This window comes from Neomonachus schauinslandi, chromosome 13 (genome assembly GCF_002201575.2).
Source record: "Neomonachus schauinslandi chromosome 13, ASM220157v2, whole genome shotgun sequence".
Classification (NCBI taxonomy): Eukaryota; Metazoa; Chordata; class Mammalia; order Carnivora; family Phocidae; genus Neomonachus; species Neomonachus schauinslandi.
The window spans coordinates 29,962,935-29,985,818 of NC_058415.1; the positions used below are offsets into that span (position 1 = coordinate 29,962,935).

Consider the following 22,884-nt stretch of genomic DNA (forward strand, 5'->3'; position numbering starts at 1 on the left):
AATGGACAGATCGTCTAAGCAAAAGATCAACAAGGAAATAAAGACTTTAAATGACACACTGGACCAAATGGACTTCACAGACATATTCAGAACATTCCACCCCAAAGCAACGGAATACACATTCTTCTCTAGTGCCCATGGTACATTCTCCAGAATAGATCACATCCTAGGTCATAAATCAGGTCTCAACCGGTACCAAAAGATTGGGATCATTCCCTGCCTATTTTCAGACCACAATGCTTTGAAACTAGAACTCAATCACAAGAGGAAAGTCGGAAAGAACTCAAATACATGGAGGCTAAAGAGCATCCTACTGAAGAATGAATGGGTCAACCAGGAAATTAAAGAAGAATTAAAAAAAATACATGGAAACCAATGAAAATGAAAACACAACTATTCAAAATCTTTGGATGCAGCAAAGGCAGTCCTAAGAGGAAAGTATATAGCAATACAAGCCTTTCTCAAGAAACAAGAAAGGTCTCAAGTACACAACCGAACCCTACACCTAAAGGAGCTGGAGAAAGAACAGCAAATAAAGCCTAAACCCAGCAGGAGAAGAGAAATAATAAAGATCAGAGCAGAAATCAATGAAATAGAAACTAAAGGAACAGTAGAACAGATCAACGAAACTAGGAGCTGGTTCTTTGAAAGAATTAACAAGATTGATAAACTCCAGGCCAGACTTACCCAAAAGAAAAGAGAAATGACCCAAATCAATAAAATCATGAATGAAAGAGGAGAGATCACAACCAACACCAAAGAAATACAAACAATTATAAGAACATATTATGAGCAACTCTAGGCCAGCAAATTAGATAACCTGGAAGAAATGGATGCATTCCTAGAGATGTATCAACTACCAAAACTGAACCAGGATGAAATAGAAAACCTGAACAGACCTATAACCACTAAGGAAATTGAAGCAGTCATCAAAAATCTCCCAACAAACAAAGCCCAGGGCCAGATGGCTTCCCAGGGGAATTCTACCAAACATTTCAAGAAGAATTAATACCTATTCTTCTGAAACTGTTCCAAAAAATAGAAATGGAAGGAAAACTTCCAAACTCATTTTATGAGGCCACCATTACCTTGATCCCAAAACCAGACAAAGACCCCATCAAAAAGGAGAATTACAGACCAATATCCCTGATGAACATGGATGCAAAAATTCTCACCAAAATACTAGCCAATAGGATCCAACAGTACATTAAAAGGATTATTCACCACGACAAAGTGGGATTTATCCCTGGGCTGCAAGGTTGGTTCAACATCTGCAAATCAATCAATGTGATACAATACATTAACAAAAGAAAGAACAAGAATCATATGATCCTCTCAATAGATGCAGAAAAACCTTTTGACAAAGTACAGCATCCTTTCTTGATCAAAACTCTTCAGAGTATAGGGATAGAGGGTACATACCTCAATATCATAAAAGCCATCTATGAAAAACCTACAGCGAATATCATTCTCAATGGGCAAAAACTGAGAGCTTTCCCCCTAAGGTCAGGAACGCGGCAGGGATGTCCACTTTCACCACTGCTATTCAACACAGTATTGGAAGTCCTAGCCACAGCAATCAGACAACAAAAAGAAATAAAAGGCATCCGAATCAGCAAAGAAGAAGTCAAACTCTCACTCTTTGCAGATGATATGATACTTTATGTGGAAAACCCAAAAGACTCCACCCCAAAACTGCTAGAACTCATACAGGAATTCAGTCAAGTGGCAGGATATAAAATCAATGCACAGAAGTCAGTGGCATTCCTATACACCACCAACAAGACAGAAGAAAGAGAAATTAAGGAGTCGATCCCATTTACAATTGCACCCAAAACCATAAGATACCTAGGAATAAATCTAACCAAAGAGACAAAGGATCTGTACTCAGAAAACTATAAAATATTCATGAAAGAAATTGAGGAAGACACAAAGAAATGGAAAAACGTTCCATGCTCATGGATTGGAAGAACAAATATTGTGAAGATGTCAATGCTACCTAGAGCAATCTACACATTCAATGCAATCCCCATCAAAATACCATCCACTTTTTTCAAAGAAATGGAACAAATAATCCTAAAATTTGTATGGAACCAGAAAAGACCCCGCATAGCCAGAAGAATGTTGAAAAAGAAAAGCAAAGCCGGCGGCATCACAGTTCCAGACTTCCAGCTCTATTACAAAGCTGTCATCATCAAGACAGCATGGTACTGGCACAAAAACAGACACATAGATCAATGGAACAGAATAGAGAACCCAGAAATGGACCCTCAACTCTATGGTCAACTCATCTTTGACAAAGCAGGAAAGAATGTCCAATGGAACAAAGACAGTCTCTTCAACAAATGGTGTTGGGAAAATTGGATAGCCACATGCAGAAGAATGAAACTGGACCATTTCCTTACACCACACACAAAAATAGACTCCAAATGGTTGAAAGACCTCAATGTGAGACAGGAGTCCATCAAAATCCTAAAGGAGAACACAGGCAACAACCTCTTCGACCTCAGCCGAAGCAACTTCTTCCTAGAAACATCGCCAAAGGCAAGGGAAGCAAGGGCAAGAATGAACTATTGGGACTTCATCAAGATAAAAAGCTTTTGCAAAGCAAAGGAAACAGTCAACAAAACCAAAAGACAACCGACAGAATGGGAGAAGATATTTGCAAATGACATATCAGATAAAGGGCTAGTATCCAAAATCTATAAAGAACTCATCAAACTCAACACCCAAAGAACAAAGAATCCAATCAAGAAATGGGCAGAAGACATGAACAGACATTTTTCCAAAGAAAACATCCAAATGGCCAAGAGACACATGAAAAAGTGCTCAATATCGCTCGGCATCAGGGAAATCCAAATCAAAACCTCAATGAGATACCACCTCACACCAGTCAGAATGGCTAAAATTAACAAGTCAGGAAACGACAGATGTTGGCGGGGATGCGGAGAAAGGGGAACCCTCCTACACTGTTGGTGAGAATGCAAGCTGGTGCAGCCACTCTGGAAAACTGTATGGAGGTTCCTCAAAAAGTTGAAAATAGAGCTACCATATGATCCAGCAATTGCACTACTGGGTATTTACCCCAAAGATACAAAAGTAGGGATCCGAAGGGGTACGTGCACCCCGATGTTTCTAGCAGCAATGTCCACAATAGCCAAACTGTGGAAAGAGACAAGATGTCCATCGACAGATGAATGGATAAAGAAGATGTGGTATAGGGGCGCCTGGGTGGCTCAGTTGGTTAAGCGACTGCCTTCGGCTCAGGTCATGATCCTGGAGTCCCGGGATCAAGTCCCGCATCGGGCTCCCTGCTCAGTGGGGGGTCTGCTTCTCCCTCTGACCCTCTTCCCTCTCGTGCTCTCTGTCTCTCATTCTCTCTCTCTCAAATAAATAAATAAAATCTTTAAAAAAAAAAAAAGATGTGGTATATATATACAATGGAATATTATGCAGCCATCAAACGGAATGAGATCTTGCCATTTGCAACGACGTGGATGGAACTGGAGGGTATTATGTTGAGCGAAATAAGTCAAACAGAGAAAGACATGTATCATATGATCTCACTGATATGAGGAATTCTTAATCTCAGGAAACAAACTGAGGGTTGCTGGAGTGGGGGGTGGGGTGGGAGGGATGGGGTGACTGGGTGATAGACACTGGGGAGGGTATGTGCTCTGGTGAGCGCTGTGAATTGTGCAAGACTGTTGAATCTCAGATCTGTACCTCTGAAACAAATAATGCAATATATGTTAAGAAAAAAAAAAGAAGAAGAAGAAGGTAGCGGGAGGGGAAGAATGAAGCGGGGGAAATCGGAGGGGTAGACGAACCATGAGAGACGATGGACTCTGAAAAACAAACAGGGTTCTAGAGGGGAGGGGGTGGGAGGATGGGTTAGCCTGGTGATGGGTATTAAAGAGGGCACGTTCTGCATGGAGCACTGGGTGTTATGCACAAACAATGAATCATGGAACACTTCATCTAAAACTAATGATGTAATGTATGGTGATTAACATAAGAATAAAAAAAAAAGAATGAAAAGACAAACTACAGACAGAGAAAATATTTGCAAAACACGTATCTGACAAAAGATTTCTATCAAATAAATGAAAAGTCATGAGTTTATAATGATAGCAAAAAAACAAAAATTAACAAAAACTCACTGGTCACCACTGAAGGTGACAGGACACTTATTTATTATTCTGAACATGTATAAATAAAGCTTACATCCTGCCTTTCCTGTGTGACATGGTGCAAATTTGTACTTATTAAACTTTAGACAACACATGCAGATGGGGTGATATAGTTAGAAGATCACCATACTGTAACTTGTAATGAAATAATGGATTTAGAAAATTATCATCAATGAATGCTAAATCCATTAGGTTAAAGAGTGATGGGACACTTTCTAATGAAGGGGCCAGACTGATCCCTTAAAATTATTAAAAGGGGAATTGATCAATTTAATATCATTATAAGTAGGACACTTGAGGAAATTTCTGTGGGTGTTGGATATTGTGATGGATTTCACAGATGTATACATAGGTCAAAATTTATCATATTGTGCATTTTAATTATGTGTACTTTATGCCAATTATACCTCAAAAAGCTATTTTTTAAAAAGTGGGCTAAAACATTATGTGTCCCATGATGCAGTAGGAAGCACCCAACATACCAATAAACTGATCTTGCCTGAAAAACTGAACCTGAAGATGATCAAACCCGTAGAACCAACTACCAGTTTATGGAAAATATGAGTCATAGAGGAATGCATTACATGACACCATGTATAAACGATCCTTCTTCCTCCTCAGTCTCATTTTCTGCTTCCTTCTCTCTTCCAGAAAGCCCCACGGCACCCAAGAAGTGCCCCCCCCCCTTCTAGATGCATGTAGAAAGTGTTTAAGAACACTTGTAATAAAGATATTTCTAACATTGCTACCTGCTTGCTACTTGAGAACAGTGTTGTATCAGTGAATGGAAGTTATACACATCCTGCAATGCATGCAGAGCATTTTAGAACACCTGTAATAAGGATGTTTCTAAAATCACTTTCAAAAAAAAAGCAGCAGCTCTCATCTACAAAGCAGAGACTTCCAGAGCCCTCCAGTGTGAGGGGTGGCAGCTGTCAGTGTTGAGTGAAGCCATCCCCCACAGCTGCAGGCGCACTCACTCAGAGACAGGCCAACAGGATACATGAGAACGCAGGGATAGCACCTCCCACGTGACACTTTAATACCAATTTTAGACAAATAAGGAAAATTGATCTTCCTGATTCCAGAAAGAAACAAAAATCCGACTAAAATGTATAACTACAGCCAATATTTCACATTTTGTTTTCCACAACCACAACCTGTCCTTTCCAAAAAGAGGAAAGACAACAGGTCTGATTTCAGTTGTCTGTTTTATACAACATTCTCCTTCTGGTCTACCTCCTACCTGCCCCGTTACTCTCACCAAACTAACAGGGTTTACCTCAATCTCTGTCACCCTTTGCACAAACTTCATTTTCTCATTATTTACACCTGCATTCATGTGTGTTAATTAGGCTACATATCTTGCATCCAAGTTTTCTGATGTAGAGAGTGGCTTGGTCTTTCTATACTTCCATTTCCATTTTTTATAGTGACTTTTAACAAAAGTAGTTAATCAAAGGACCCTAAAATATATGCAAATGCAAATTTCAGAAGTATATAACACACTTAAAAATTACATCTGTCACTTCTTTTTCTCTGTACCAAACCTGAACTACACCAAATCTGACAGAATGTTCCTGCTTTTACAAAACCATGATAAAACCAGTTACACAGAACCATTCATATAAATGAATTGGATATTGAATATACAATGTAAATAAATCCTCCTGGATAAATCAGGACCTTCTCTGTCTTCATGCCCACAGATCTCACATTCTATGTTCAGACTCGAATATAAAGGGAAAAAAATCAGCTTTTTAACTTTCCTAAAAACATTAGCAAATTAAACTCAAAACTCCACTTAGTTTTCTTAAATTAGTAAATATTATTGTCTTCTGTATGTAGCCCATGCAGTATATTCAAAATCAAACTTGGTCTTCGTACCACTGGAAACAAATGAGTCAACAACCTCCCATCAACCATTCTCCTGCACTTACCTTAATTTACTTGTGCTTGATAATCCACTTATGTGGTTTCCAACATAGAGGAGAGGCAGAGGAAACAGCTTCCATGAAAAAAAAGAAAGAATATTTGATTAGAACTCCAATAACGATTTTCCTTCACATATATAAATGGTGACACTTCCTGTCAGTAAGCAAATCATTTGAGTCTGTTTCCCTGTAACAACTGTGAATTTTCCACAATCTAAAACACGTCATGAGTTTCTCCATGTGACCAAAATAGTTAGGTGGGCAGTGATATCTGTAACCATGGCGGGGAGGGGTGGAACTGCGTTAAAACAGAAATGTTGACCTTACCAACATTAGCAGACTATCTCCCTAAAGGGAGGCTCTGAACAAGCACCTCTCTTAAGTGGAGACACCTGGCTGAGTTGGTGAGTGGAGGATGGGTATTTATAGTATATGCATAAGGTTCAGAAGGCCCCTTGAGAAGGCATACAAACTTGTTATCTATGCATTATGTACTTTTCTGGATTACAGCAAAGGTTCATATCTCACTGGGATGTCACAAGGGTGGTGACCCTTTCAAAAAGTTGTGTCTACCAGCCATATTACTTTGGAGTTACTTTGTTTTCGAGGCCAAGAACGATTACGTATCTACCAAGGTTAAACAATGTACCAGTAGTACTTGAATTAGGTTTACTGAGCTCTGAGCTCCTGGATTATTTTCCGATTGTCAAGAGAAGTATTGTTCAAAACATACTGAAGAAACACACAAAAATGTAAGACCTAGTCTTCCATGAATGAAAAAATATATATATCCTTTCATAAGGTCACACAGTAACTGAGAACTTTTTGACTGATATAATAATCCATAGCTATCAAGGTGAGTCCAGCATTTCTTTTTCCACTAAAAAGACATTAAGCAGGTAACTCAGATAAGATATTCTTTGAAGGATTTTGAAATACTAAGTGTCATTTACCCCCCCAAAAAAATTATAAAATTTTATTATCAGGAGATTTGCTCAAGAAAGAAGACACGAAGAAGAGAGGACCTCAAACCTAGGACCTTCCCCTTATTCACAACATTCTGGTTGACAGCCTACAACTGGCTCAACAGTAACACTCCTGGGATAGTACAACTTATCTTAGAAGTTCTTAGGCAGAAAAGAATCAGTTGCCCACTTTCCATATATAACTCAAAAAAACAAACAAACAACAACAAAAAAATACTGACTTCTAGTTTTTATAAACAGTGGGCTAGATTATTTGTGTTAATCTCCCCACTGAAAACAATTAAAAATGCTACATAAAATAATTTAAAACCTTCATAAGAGCATCAAACATGTGGGAAGATGGTGAGTCCCCAGGCCAAAACTAAAGTGAGAACAGAAACCCAGAGAGAAACAATGGAAGCCAGAGGACAGTAGAATGGCATCCTCAAAGATCTGTCAAGTTAGAATGCTACCCCCAACAAGAATATCTTTCAAAAGCCAAGGAAAACTGTAGTCTTTTACAGACAAACAAAAACTAAGGGAATTTAAGCCCACCACTAGTAAATTCTAAAGGAGGTACTTTAATCAGGAGGACAGTGGAAAGTGTGGGATGCAGAAAGGAAAGAAAAGCAAAGGAAGCAGTAAATACATGGGTAAATATAAACAAACATTGATGGCTTTTTAAAAAAGAAAAAATATATACTGAGAGATTTACATAAAATAGAGTATTAAAGTATCTGCTGACAAGAGCATATTAGGTTGGGAGGAGGGGTAAATGGGTAAAAGTCCCTACACTGTTAAGGGGGAAGTCACACTTATTAATCTAATTTGGAATTTGACAAGTTAAGTATGCCTGCTATAACTTCCAGGGAAACACTAAAAGAACTCAAACAGAGAAGGTCCACCTCATATACAGTTGACTCTTGAACAATGCAGGGCTTAGGGATGCCAATTCCCTGCACAGTGGAAAATCCATGTATAATTTGACTTCCCCCAAACTTAAGTACTAATAGCCTACCGCTGACCGACAGCCTTAGTAATAACATAAACGACAATTAACACATATTTTTATTTTATATGTATTTTATGCTATATTCTTACAATTAAGTAAGTTACAGGAAAGAAAATGTTAAGAAAATCATAAGGAAGAGAAAACATTTATAGCACTGTACTGTATTTATTAAAAAAAAAAAAAAAAATCCATGTAGGGGCACCTGGGTGGCTCAGTCAGTTAAGCCTCTGGCCTTCAGCTCACATCATGATCTCAGGGTCCTGGGTTTGAGCCCTGCATCAGGCTCCCTGCTCAGCAGGGAGTCTGCTTGTCCTTCTGCCTCTGCCCCTCCCCTCTGCTTTCTCTCTCTCTAAAATAAATAAATAAAAGATCTTTTTAAAAAATCCACATATAATCTACCTATGCAGTTCAAGCCTGTGTTGTTCAAGGGTCAACTATAATTAAAACACTTTACCTGTAAGATTTAACTAGTTACATTTTTAGGCACCTAATGATATAGACTCAAAATAAATAAAATAAAACAAAACAAACAAAAAAGCTGACAGAAATATCAAGAGAAATAGACAAATCCACAATTAGAGATGATGGCTGCAATAGTATTCCCCATTTCACATGCTCTTAAAATGTGACTTTGACCCTTCCTTTCATCCGGAGGTAGGCTCTAAGTCCCTTCCACGTAAAATTGCATGGGACTGTTTCAACTAATAATGTACAGATGAAATGATGCTATGTGACCTTTGAGGCTAAGTCATAAAAAGCAAGGTCGTTTTGCCCTGCTTGCTGCAACACCTGCCCTTGAAGAATTCAGTATTGTGTAACCATTTTGACTCCCCAGAGCCTGCCATTTTGTAAGGAAGCCCAAACTAGCCTACATGAGTAACCACATAGAGAAGCCTGAGATAATAGGGAGAGAAAGATTTGTGACCAGCTCCCAGCTGTACCAACCAGAACACCCATCATTGTTTCCACTCTGCTATTGTCTGTCAGAAACCATACAGAAGCCCTAAGCCAGAACTACCCAGTTGAGACTGTCTCTAATACCTTAACCACAGAAACTCTGAGAAATAATACAACAATTACTGTTTTGAGTCACTACGTTCTGCAGCATAAGATAATTGGGACAGGGGTGCCCGGGTGGTACAGTCAGTTAAGTGTCCAACACTTGGTTTCGGCTCAGGTCATGATCTCAAGGTCGAGTTCAAGCCCTGAACTGGGCTCTGCACTCAGCACTGAGGCTGCATGAGATTCTCTCTCCCTCTCCATATGCCCCTCCCCCTGCAAATAATCTTTAAAAAAAAAAAAAGATAACTGGAACAGGCATATGAGGTATCTACAAAAAACCTACAGCAAACATACTTAATGGTGAAATGTTAAAAGCTTTCCCTTTGAGATCAAAGATGTCAGTATTACCATTTCTATCAAAAATTGCACTGAGGGTCCTATGCTATAGAATAAGGCACGTAAAAGAAATAAAAGTTAGAATGTTGGAAAGAATGAAGCAAAACTGTCATTTTTTGCAGATGACCTGACAGTGAATGTAGAAAAATCTAAAGGAAACCAGAAATAAATTATGATTAATATTCTATAATTTTGCAGATACAAAAACAATATATAAATGTAATAGAAAAATATGTCCCTCTAATTTTCCAAAAAATATATTTTTTAAAGATATATGCAAGAACAAAAATAAAGAAAAAGGAAGAAGTACCTTGGAATAAACTAACAGAAATGTTAGAACTCTACAGAGAAAATTATAAAATTTTACTGCAGGCAATTAAAGAAGGTATATGTATACTTTTTTCATGGATTGAAAGATTCAATACTTTAAAAATATCAATTTGTCCCAAATTGACTTATAACTTCAATGAAATCCAATTAAAATCACAGAAGGTTATTTTTCTGAAACTTGACAAGCTGCTTCCAATATCCATATAGAAATGTGAAGGATCAAGAACAAGAAGGAAAGATTTGCTCTAGTTGATAGCAAAACTTTCCACAAAGCTATAGTAATTAAGACTGTGTGGTAATGGTGCAGAAAACACAAATAGACAAATTAAAAGACATGGAGAACACAGAAATAACATATGTGAATAATAGTGCCATGACAGGAGTGGCACAATGTTAAAGATATACTTTTCAATTAAGTCTGTGACAAGTGAGTGCTCATTTGGGAAAAAAAAATGATATTGGGCCATTATCTCACACCATCCACAAAAATTAACTGCAAGCAGATTAAAAACCTAATTCTGAAAAACTATATATACCTTTTATCTAGAAAAATATCATCATAACCCCAAAGTGAGGAAGGATTTCCTAAAGAAGAATAGTGATTAATCATAAAGGAAAAGGCTGATAAAATTTAACTATCTTTAGGGGGCGCCTGGGTGGCTCAGTTGTTAAGTGTCTGCCTTCGGCTCAGGTCATGATCCCAGGGTCCTGGGATAGAGCCCCGCATCATGCTCCCTTCTCCACGGGAAGCCTGCTTCTCCCTCTCCCACTCCCCCTGCTTGTGTTCCCTTTCTTGCTGTGTCTCTCTGTGTCAAATAAATAAATAAAATCTTTAAAAAAAAAAATTTAACTATCTTTAAATTAGGATTCCTGCTCATGATAGGAAATACATGATAAAAAAATACATGATAAACACATGGGATAAAGAAAATAAAAAGATATGCCCCAGAGGTAGAAAATGTATTTGTAGTACTGTATATAACTAACAAGAGGATTATCATTAATTCATTTTTTTAACTCCTATACAGATCAGTAAGAAAAAGACATCAACCCAATAGAAAAATGGGCAAAAGTCTTGAACAAGTACTTCACAAAAGAGGATATCCAAAATGGGCATTTAAAAAACCCTCATTAATCACGAAGAAAATGCAAATAAAGGCCAAGAAGTCATTATACGCCCACCAGATTAGCACAATTTAAAATGACTGACATATTGACACACAGTAATTAAAATAGCAAAAAGTGAAAAAAATAAATAAAATGACTGACATATCAAGGATTGGCAAGAATGCAGAGCAACAGGGACTTTCATGCACTTTCGTCAGGAGTGTGAACTGGTACAACCAGCTTGGAGAACATTTTGACATTATTTACTCAAGTTGCAGATATGCATAGGATAGGAGTCAACCATTCCACTTCTTTTTATTTTTAAGATTTTATTTATTTGACATAGAGAGACAGGGAGAGAGGGAACACAAGCAGGGGGAGCTGGAGAGGGAGAAACAGGCTCCCCGCTGAGCAGGGAGCCCAACATGGGGCTCAATCCCAGGACCCCAGGATCATGACCTGAGCCGAAGGCAGACGTTCAACAACTGAACCACCCAGGCACCCTCACCATTCCACTTCTTGATATACCTCCCAGAGAAACTCATGCCACAAGTGCCATTTTTAGATTAAATTGTGTCCCCTTAAAATTCATATCTTGAAGCCCTAACCCCCATGTGACTATATTTGGAGATAAGGTTTTTAAGAGGTAATTAAAGTTAAATGAGGTCATAAGGATGGTGCTCAATCCAATAGGACTGATGTCCTTCTAAGAAGGAGACACCAGGAGTGTGCACATACAAAGTAAAGGCCACATCAGGACACAGCAAGATGGCAGCTGTCCACACACCAGGGAATGAACTTTCACCAGAAACCAACCCTGCTGACACCTTGATCTTGGACTTTTTTGCCTCCAGAACTGTGAGAAAACTCATTCCTGTTGTTTAAGCCCTACCCCCCCACCCCCAGTCTGTGGTATTTTGTTATGGGAACCCTAACTGACTAATACATGTGCACTGAGATCCAACCCTAAGTATGTTCAGAACAGTATTCTCTTTCCAGAACATTCAAAAATAGCAAAACTAATTCGTGCAAAACATAATTGAAGAATGCATATTAGAATAATTACAAAGAAAGCAAGAAGAAAAAGTATTATTACAAAAGTCAGAATAGTGGGTAAGGAGATTCTGTGACCCATCTCATGACCGAGGTAATGATTGCACAGGTTAGTATTCATTCAACTATACATTCATGTATGATGCCTTTTTCCCTACATATTAGATCATATTCTACAATTTTAAAATTTTTAAAATGTTTAAAACTATAGTATATCATAAACTAAGTATAAGCAAACCCAACGATATTCTGATTTTTCCTATTATGATTGGGTTAATAGCTTTCATTGTACTTCAGTATTTTGTTTTTCTCTTTTTGTCAATGTCCCTGATTATTGATGCTGTACACATGTGCTTAGTCAGCCTAATGAATAATCTAGTGATAGATGCCAGCATCTTTCCAGGCCTTGAGACATGGTAGAGAAAAAGCCGTCTGAGGTCCTCACCCTCAAGGAACTGACAGTCTGATTTAACTTCCTTAAATCCAAACATGTCCTCATAATCCAATTAATACCACCTGTTGTATAGGATTGCTCTAAGAACTAAATGCCTGGCTTAAAACATCTGTTTATTGAACCAGCAACTGTTCACAAAAGGTAGTTCTGTTCCACATTCCCAAGAAGGAAAGGCAGGTTTTATATTTCTAGTTCCACCACAGAAAAACCCGTATACTTCTATGGATATCAAATTGTATTCTTCCTTCCACTCACAGCTTTTATCGATCCAAGCTAAAAATGAAAACTTAAAACAAGATCAGAAGAGTAGGGCCTAAAAGCCAAATCCGGCCCATCTTTTGTCTATGTAAATAAAGTTTTATTAGCACACAATCACAGCAATTCATTTATATATCATAATACAGTGGCAGAGCTGAATAGTTCCAACAGAGATGGTCTGGCCCACAAAGCCTAAATATTTACTTAAACATTTAAAAATTTAAAAAAAAAAAAAAAAGATAAAAAAAGTTTACCAAATCCTGGTGGGGATTTTTTTTTTTTTTTTTTTTTAAAGATTTTATTTATTTATTTGACAGAGAGAGACATAGTGAGAGAGGGAACACAAGCAGGGGGAGAAGGAGGGAAGAAGCAGGCTTCCCTGTGGAGCAGGGAGCCCGATGTGGGGCTCGATCCCAGGACCCTGGGATCACGACCTGAGCCGAAGGCAGACGCTTAATGACTGAGCCACCCAGGCGCCCCTCCTGGTAGGGCTTTACTGTTTCAGAAGACATAAAACATTTATTTAATGTCAATTGCTAAGCACACACTTTTACTATTATTACATTATTTTAATGAACAACTGAATGAATAATATAATATCTCTATTAAAAAGTCTCTACCCAGTGTAAGCAGGAAGCACAGTGTGTGTGGAAACTGACATGTATTCTTAGATCAATTTATAATTCTATAGCATTTTCACATCTTCCATCAAAGCTATATGTACTTTTCATCACATACCTTCACAGGAATTTTCTTGTCAAAATCAGGGAAGTGAATTATTTTATTTAGTTTGGATACATACAGTATCATTATGGTAGCTGCCATCTAAAAAAAAAGGGGGAGAGGGAGAAACTTCAGCAAAACATCTGGAAAGACTGAGGTACAAAGTCATCAGAAGAAAACACATTCATCAAAAAGAAAATATTATCCAAAAAATCCATTTTCTAGGTTCTAAATAATAACTATTTCTTAGAATATTAAAATTGTTTTTCTTGCCAATGTATAAATTCCATCAGAATCATAAGCAAAAAGTATAAGATCAAATAGACTCACACATATACATATTATCTCAAGGGGCTCAAGGAACGGTGACAGAGGGGAAAAAAGAAATGGTGTCCCCAAAACTGGCCAGAGTGACCAGTCAGCGAGGCCACTCCTTGATTCTGGACCATACTTCCTGTGTACTGAGCATATGGTCACCTTCCCGCATAGAGACTGGGGGTACTGTGAGGGGGCAAACTCCACATACAAACACACTTTCTGTAACGTCCAATATTCCTATAATACAGAAGACAAATTAAGAGAAAAACAGTTTTAAAGATTTTTTTCTAATTATTTATTTATTTGACAGACAGAGAGAGATACAGCGAGAGAGGGAACACAAGCAGGGGGAGTGGGAGAGGGAAAAGCAGGCTTCCCGCCGAGCAGGGAGCCTGATGCGGGGCTCGATCCCAGGACCCTGGGACCATGACCTGAGCTGAAGGCAGATGCTTAAGGACTGAGCCGCCCAGGGCCCCCGAGAAAAACAGTTTTAAAAGGGATTTATTTTTCTCTTCAATCTAGCCAGTCCTGCAAAAATGTCTCATTTGAACCCTATTAATCTGGAGTACATCAAGTGTGTTAGAAATACTCCAGATTATTATTATGAAATAAAAAATCTTAATATCATCTTCTTATGCAAATTTTAGAACTTACTCAATTTTCTCCATATTATGATGCAAAAATTTAAGAACTCCTTCGACATGATTATCATCCTAAACCTTGAGACTAATGAGTTTACAAATGTAATACTTATGATAGATTAATATAACAGGAGCCCATCTTGAATTATAATTAGAGTTTATATTTATAACTTACTTTGTAATTCTTACAGAAATATCCTAACACTTACTTAAAATATTCTGCAACTCAGACTTTTTAAATTAGGTCTGCTTCTCTCTTCCCCCACAAATTGCATATCAGAAAGGCTTTACTTTGAGTACAAGCCAGTGAATTTATTTGCCTGGGGGATTACTAAGGGCACATGATCACATATTCACTGATCTTTTAAAGTACTCTTTTCTACCTATTTCACATTGAAACATTAAGATAATATATCTTTGACCTTAAGGAAATATATTATTTCTTCTTATTTTTTTCCCTAAAATGATGTTGCAAAGAGTGCCTTATCAGCAAAACATTTAGCCAGAATAATGTTTAATCATATAAATGACATCCTTTCCAAGATTCACAATTAAAAATTAAGTTAACAGATACAATTGTCCTAATTTTACATTTTTCTCCCTATAAATTAAAGCAAAAACAAAACAAAAAGGTGTCTTTGGTGCCTGTTCCCACTTGCCTACTAGAAATCACCAGCATATGATCAAGACAGTAAACAAGCCATGAATTAATATTAATGGGAAATTTCAGAAGCAGACAAATGGAGTTAGTCTGAAAGCTTATCCAACCTCGTCTTTATTTTTTTTTTTTTAAAGATTTTATTTATTTATTTGACAGAGAGAGACACAGCGAGAGAGGGAACACAAGCAGGGGGAGTGGGAGAGAGAGAAGCAGGCTTCTCGCTGAGCAGAGAGCCCGACGTGGGGCTCGATCCCAGGACCCTGGCATCATGACCTGAGCCAAAGTCAGACACTTAACGACTGAGCCACCCAGGCACTCCCAACCTTGTCTTTATACTTGAGAACAAAAAAATCACAAACTGCAGAAAGCAAAATGCAAACATGTTTAGCTAGGCCCATAGAGAGTTTTGTAAAAATTGGAATGTGTTGCCAGCATTTAGAAATTTGATGTAAAAATTCAAAACCCCTGCTTCTCTTGAAGCACCTCCAGAGTTTTGATAATAAGGGTGTAAACCCAATCTCATCTCCCCAGCCCTTTTCCTCTCGGCACAGTGGCTTAAACTGAGTACCAACTGCACACTTCAACTGGGGCGACTGTGCTCCTGGTCCCACCCCAGCCTCCAACACATTCATTTGTTGCCCACCAGGCCTTGGAGGCTGTCAGTCTTCGGGCCCCTTGTTTTAGGGTAAATTCAATTAAGGAAGTTGAAACAAGTAGTTGTTTTTTTTTTTTCCTCCAAAGACAACTATTCCTAAATTATAGAAAGACATAAGATGTGTGTCAATATTTCATGCTGTTTCACCAAAAGTACCATGATCCTCTGGTCCTCTGCCAGCTGAATAAATTTGTAAACCATGGTCTTAAACAAAAGCACTTAAAATTTCATCATGTATGATGACAACTAATTAAGCAGTTAATTTTTCTTTTTCACTTACCTGTCCAATTCCAAGAAAAATTGGTGATGGGAATCTGTTTAAAAACACAGAATAACAAACAATTTTAACAACTGATAAAAGTTTGCAGACAGTCTATAATACATAATGTCAGGAGTTACTAAAAAATCTTAGACCAACCATGGTCCTAGGGTCCTAGGATTGAGCCCTGCAGCAGGCTCCCTGCTCAGCGGGGAGTCTGCTTCTCCCTCTCCCTCTGGCCCTTCCCCCCCCACTCATGCTCTCTCTCCCTCTCTCTCAAATAAATAAATAAAATCTTTAAATAATAATAATAATATACCCAGGAACAAATCTAATAAAAGACTAATTAAAGATTACAATTGATGAGGAAAAAAAACCTTGTCATTCTTGCCTATATGTTAATATATAATCTTCTGAGCTTTTATAAGATGTAAAAACAATATATAACCCTGTAAAAACCATTCATTACCTGGAGCTCTTTCTTCCCTGTGAAGAGCATGTTTCCCCAGGCAGCTATCCTAACTTGGGCTCGAATAAAACTCTCTTTCTTACTATTAGAGATTCTAAAAGGTTTGTTCATTTTGCATTGACACAATGGATGAGAACAGAGATGAGGACAGATACACACATATATGACAAAGATGACAGTGCAGGGGCGCCTGGGTGGCTCAGTCGTTAGGTGTCTGCCTTCGGCTTGGGTCATGATCCCAGGGTCCTGGGATCGAGTCCCGCATTGGGCTCCCTGCTCCACGGGAAGCCTGCTTCTCCCTCCCTCACTCCCCCTGCTTGTGTTCCCTCTCTTGCTGTGTCTCTCTCTGTCAAATAAATAAATAAAATCTTAAAAAAAAAAAAAAAAAAGATGACAGTGCAGAGCAGGGAGGGAAAGACGGTCTTTCAACAAATGGCACCAGGTAATGTAGATCCACACTCCTGACCCCTACTTCACACCATATTTAACAAGGCAGCACATACACCCTGCTCACTGCCCAAACCTACACTGGCTCCCAGTCATTCTCTCAGGCTACTAAAATGGAGGGAAATACCCCCCCACACACACACACACACCCGAGCCCTCAATCTGTATGTCAGAGGGAAACGCACCTATTTCAGCGAGGGCAAGAAGAGAATAAAGAATGGACTTAGCTTATCAAAGAAAACAGAAGGAATACTCCTGGACAGCACCACCAGGAGAATAAAATTAATTAGTTGTGCCACCCAGATACCACCTTCTGGACTGAGCATTCATTCCCCAGTTGCCCAAGAGCATCCTCAGCTGAAGAAAGCTGCCTTGCCCATCGCAAACACCCTCCCTGTGAGCAACCTGCATTCTTATCTCCGGTGAGTGCAAAGGTGTAAAGGCCAGGGCCCCCACCCCAATTTGGGAGAAGTCTGGTGGGCCACCCCAGCTCCAGAGCCCCTGGGATCAGGCTTTGTTGTGCTCGCAGTACAGCCAAACCCTACCTCCCTCACTCCACCCTGGGAGTGGATCCTAACAGCTCCCCCCACTATACTTCCTCCGCATCTCCGAGTCTGCTTGCCAGAGAATATAACCAGTCACATCAAACGAAACCACAAGACAGCAACATAAACAAACAGTAAAACAACAAGAAAAGGCTTAACGGAGGACAGACAGAGACCAGATGAGAGGAAAATATAATACATGGAGAGAAGGAGCTCAATAAAGAGAGAAAATGATTCAAAGATAAAAAGCAAATTTGTTGACATGAGGAAAATAAATAGACTGAATCTTCAGATCTAAAAGCACACTGTTAAAGAATGTTCTACATAAGTAAACCAGTAGCCATGAAATCCATAAAAAAAAACTACCTGACAATGGAATCCACCAATTAGGTGTCAAATCAAAACAATGAATTTAGGAATGGAGACATTGTGGTAAAAGGGCTGTTGCTGATTACTATATCCATTCAAATATAGAACAGATGCAAACAGCTGTGGGATTCTAATTACACAACAGGATGCTACATTATAAAACAAGATAAGGAGGGGAGGGGAGACAGGAAGAAGCAGGCAAGTATCTTCACCCTTCATAGCAGGGAGGCCTTACATTGTAATGTGTTTACAATTGAAACGTGTTTACAAGATAAACATGATGAGATCAACTATTTTTTAAAAGATTTTATTTATGAGAGAGAGAGAGGGAGAGAGCATGAGCAGAGGGAGAGAGATAGGCAGAGCCCCCGTTGAGTGGGAAGCCATGCGAGGCTCCACCCCAGGACCCTGTGATCATGACCCAAGCTGAAGGTAGACGCTTAATCGCTTAATCGCTTAATCGAATGAGCCACCCAGGCGCCCTGATGAGATCAACTTCTTAATGTTTTTCATGACCTCTTCATCTTAGAGGGATCTTTTAAGAAATACTAACACTTACAGTAAAGAAATCAATATTTGAAATTCAGTTAAAACTAAATTTCATACATATGTGCAACTTGCAATTCCCACCTTCAAATGCAGCCAGCATGACAAACAGTGGGACAGCCCCGGATACGATACAATATGAGTTCACAGGGTCAGCTAGGCAGCAGCCTTGCCAAAAAGATTTAATCTGAATGTTATCAAGCTCTTAGATCTAAATTTCAGTTGGGAAATAAGCTAAGCAAGCCTTCAAAACATAAATCAGACAATCCATAATGTGGGACATTTTATAAAATACCTGGCCCAGGCTTTTCAAAAAGTCAGTATCATGGGGAAGAAATAGGATGAGTAGCTTTTCTAGATTAAAATAAACTATAAAGGCATAACTCTATGCATTTCATGAAGCCTGGTTGGATCTTGATTTAAATGTTTAAAACAACCATAAAAATATCTTGGGACAACTGGGATGGTATTAGATTACTTTAGGAAATCATTAAAGTTTGTTAAAAGCAAAAATGATACTATGCAGGAGACTATCCCTATTTCAGGAGAGACATGTTAAAATATTTTGGAGTGCAGTATCATGATGTTTGCAACTTACTTTCAATGGTTTCTGGTGGGGGCGGGAAGCAAATATAATAAAATGTTCATTATTCAGTGATGTGTATATGGGTATTCATTGTACTCTGCCTTCCATTTTTCTGTATGCTTGAAACTTTTCACCATGAAAAGTGCTGGGGGTGGGGAGCACCTAGGTGATACTTAAAAAACTAATTAATTAAATTAAAGCCCCTCTTTCCAGTGTCCACAATAGCCAAAATATGGAAAGAGCCCAGATGTCCATCAACAGATGAACGGATAAAGATGTGGCGTATATATATATGATCTTGGGGCCACTCTGCACACAGCGGGGAGTCTGCTTGAGATTCTTTCCTTCTGCCCCTCCCCCTGCTCACACACACGCTTGAGCGCTCTCTCTCAAATAAATAAATCTTTTTTAAAAAGTAAATCTATACATCTTTATAGTATTTCTTAAAATCTCACCTTAATATTTTTCTTTTGTTTGAATTCTTTGTAATGATCATGGCAGAATGACTTTTCTTGAAAAAAAAAAAAAAAGAGAGAGAGAGAGAGGCACCTAGCTAGCTCAGTGAGTGGATGTGACTCTTGATCTCAGGGTCGTGAGTTAAAGCCCCATATTCGGCACAGAGTTTACTTAAAAAAAATTTTTTTTAATAGATATTTCAAGATATTGATTCTAGGTAGTGGGAATATAGATAATTATTATTGTCTTCTTTGTACATTTCTGTATTTAAATAACCTCCAATTTTTTAACTGAATTCTTGTACGAGTGAATGTGAGGAAGTGAAGACTATGAAGACTTCTGAAGAGTCAGACTCTGAAAGGAACAGAGCAATGAGGGTCCATGAGGGATCAAGTATGGGTTATTTTCCCTTGAGATCCTAGGGTCCTAGGATTGAGCCCTGCAATGTTGAGAAACCTGAACATGTTTTCAAGGGCTGAAGGTTGCTGAAGCAGAATAGAGGAGGAGATCGAAGAAGCGGGAGGAGCAGAGCTGCAGAAGAGGAGAGCTGGACCTCCCACGGGGACAAAAGGCTCCCTACATCCTAGCAGCAAGGGCAAGGTGGGGGCCTCTTTGACGGTTTCTACTTTCTCAATAGTATCAGAGATGGGGAGTGGAGGGTAGGGGTGTGGGAGGGTTCAGGAGGAAGGAGAAAGTGGGAAGGAGTCGCTCTGAGATGAGGAAAGCAAGCCCCCAGAAGAAACTAGTAGGTAGGAAGGAGAGCCAGTTGAGTTTTGTGATCATCATTTTAAAGTCAACCCTGTCAGCTCAGAAGTGGGTTTCCTCCCACGACAGTCTGCGCTGCTCCGTGTGAAGGGGGGAGGCAGGTGGTAGGCTGTGCCGGACAAGTGCCAGCCCCAGTGGGCCTGGGAAAGAACTTGCAGGGTTGGATGTGCAAACACGAGCTGGAGGCAGCGTGGGGCGTGGACACCTGGCAGGTCAGGCCGAGCACATGGCCCTGGGAATGACTGCAGGAAGTGGGGCCACACCGGGTAAACGGGTTCCTCGGTGGATCCTGAAGTCCCCAAGGTTGACACCAGTCCAGGTGGAAAGGAAGACCGGGACTCTTTGATATGTGAGTGACAGGAGCTCCAGAACCACCGCAGAGGACCATAAGGAGTGGTAAGTCTGGACAGTGGGGAGGCAAGAGGACCCACCCCCACCTCCTGGCCAGACCCAGGGTGAGACCAAGGTCCAGCTGCATCCAGGGGCCAAGGGAGCAGTGTCTTCAGGAGAGAGCAGGTGTTCATCAGATTAAGAGAAAATTATGAGTTGTTTTTGTTTTTAATATGGATTTTCTAGTTCCCACCACTGGAGACTCAATTCAATAGCTTTTATAAAAACCTCTCCAAGTAATTCACATTCCCGGGCAGGTTTGGAAACCACTCTGTTAAATGATCCCCAAAGTCCTGGAGGATGCATAAAGAAGTAGATTTACAGCAAATGCTTGTTGAACTAAATACAACTAAGCTCTATATTTTTATTAAGCACTGTTAGTAAATTCTTGCATGTCATAGAGAACAGTATATTACAATGGCAACCAAAAAGCCCACTCCAGACCACCTGCACAACCTTCATGAATCTGATTCCAAAGACCTACTGGTGTAACCAACTGGCCACAGATTCTTGGATGACCTTCCTTTTCCCTCTCACCTTAACAGGGTCTGAGAGTTCACATCCTTCAAAGACCTCTCTGTCCAATCAGATAAATCTAGCATTTACAATGAACCAGAGAAGTCTAACAAAGAACAAAGACCACCCATCGGTCTTGTACCCCAAACAGAAACAATCTGTTCAAAATGGAAGAGAAAAAAACATCCTTTGAGCTACATTCCCATGACCCTGTGGATTAGGTAATTATTGAAATGTCCTTCCTTCTGTTCTACAACACAACATTCTATCTTCAAATAGCTAATGTTTGGATCAGATTTCTAAGGTTTATTGTTGCAACGAAATTAACCCAACCCTCTTCCCCTCAAAAATGTGCTCCTAAAGCATTTTGAGATTAGAGAACGAACAATGTTATTTGAACAGGCTTCTCCGACTGTATATTACGTTACAGAAATGTGAAATGTTTACTTCTAAGGATTGAAAGAGTTTTGTCTTGCACAGACAAAAACTCCATTTCCTCCTTCAATCACGGAACTCAAAATTTTAAAGATGGAAAGACTAGAGCATGAGATAGATGTCTCATACAATAATAATTCTTCCCGGTTGGATACTGCCCTTCATCTTCGAAGCACTTAACCAGTGTTTACTGGTCCCTGCTTCCAACAAGAAGACACATGTTTTTGGAGGCAGTGAACTGCCATGGCCAGAGAGCACACAGCTCATTCAAGTGCAGAAAATCAAGACTGACCTTCAAACTTCATCCAACGTAACTGTCAACCACTCCCAAACAAGCCTTTTAATACCATTCTCTTGTTTCTTATCATAGATGGCTTAAGTTTTCTTTTTCTTTCATTAGTTTGCATTGTATGTGTTAAATGATACAGGTTTAGGTATATGTTCATTCTAATTTCTTTGAGGCAGCATTTGTGTTTTCCATGGACACCAACAAGCATGCTTGCAACACACTGGTAGAGACCTTGTAGGTCTGCAGGATCACCAAAAAATATCCCAAATCTCTCTCTTCCTCCATATCTGCTGCTACCCCTCACCCCAGTCCCAAGCCATCTCAGAATTATCTAGAAAACAGCAATTGCTTCCTAGCTCCTCTCCCTGATTCCAATGCCATCAGTTCTCCAACCACCCGCCAGCCAAAGAAATCTTCTTAATGCCACAAATTATGTCATGTCACTCCTCATGCTAAAACCTTCTAAGGGACTCCCAAATGCATTTAGACTAAAATCAAAACTATTTATCATGGTTTCCCTGCTTCCACCCTGGTCCCCCAATATCTGCTCTCAACACAGCAACCGAAGGGATTTAGTTCATGTTACTCCTCTGCTCAGCACCTTCTAGTGGCTCCTATCTCCCTCAGAGCCTCCACGGTGGCTTCAAAGGCCCTACACGATCTAGCAATCCATTACCCTGGGACCTCATCTAGTACCATTCCCACCCAAACACCTTTCTCTTTCATGTTTGCAATGTTCTTCCCTCATTTCCCTCGCCTCACTCATCTCTTGGCTCAAATGTCACCTCCTCAGTGAAGCTTCACTGATCACAGGAGATGGCAAACTCCTTCCCATGCCCACACTCCCTAACTCCCTTTCCCTTACTTTTTTCTCCTGACCACACAACTGCATCTGACATAATATAAATTCTACCAGTTTATCTACTGATTGACTAGAAAGTTCCATGTAAGCTCTAGGAGGATGGATATTTGCTCCATGACATTTGGGATTTTGATCTGCTTCATTCACTCTGATATCCCAAGTGCCTAGAACAGTGCCTGGCACACAAAAGGTGCTTAATAAATATTACTGAATGAAGGAAGGATCTGATCCTGCCTTCCCTGCCTAAC

The 22,884-nt window shown here is 39.4% G+C and overlaps 1 protein-coding gene across 2 annotated transcripts in view; it reads right to left on the reverse strand.

Moving 5' to 3' along the window:
* Positions 1 to 22,884, reverse strand: part of SLC35D2 (solute carrier family 35 member D2) — a 57,681-nt gene that overhangs the window by 33,294 nt on the left and 1,503 nt on the right. For both annotated transcript variants that reach the window (XM_021677905.2, XM_021677906.1), the window contains exons 2-4: positions 15,983 to 16,016; positions 13,443 to 13,529; positions 6,134 to 6,201 (exon numbers count right to left, since the gene is read on the reverse strand). In XM_021677905.2, coding sequence (XP_021533580.1) covers positions 6,134 to 6,201; positions 13,443 to 13,529; positions 15,983 to 16,016 — 189 coding nt within the window. The remainder of the gene's footprint in view (positions 1 to 6,133; positions 6,202 to 13,442; positions 13,530 to 15,982; positions 16,017 to 22,884) is intronic.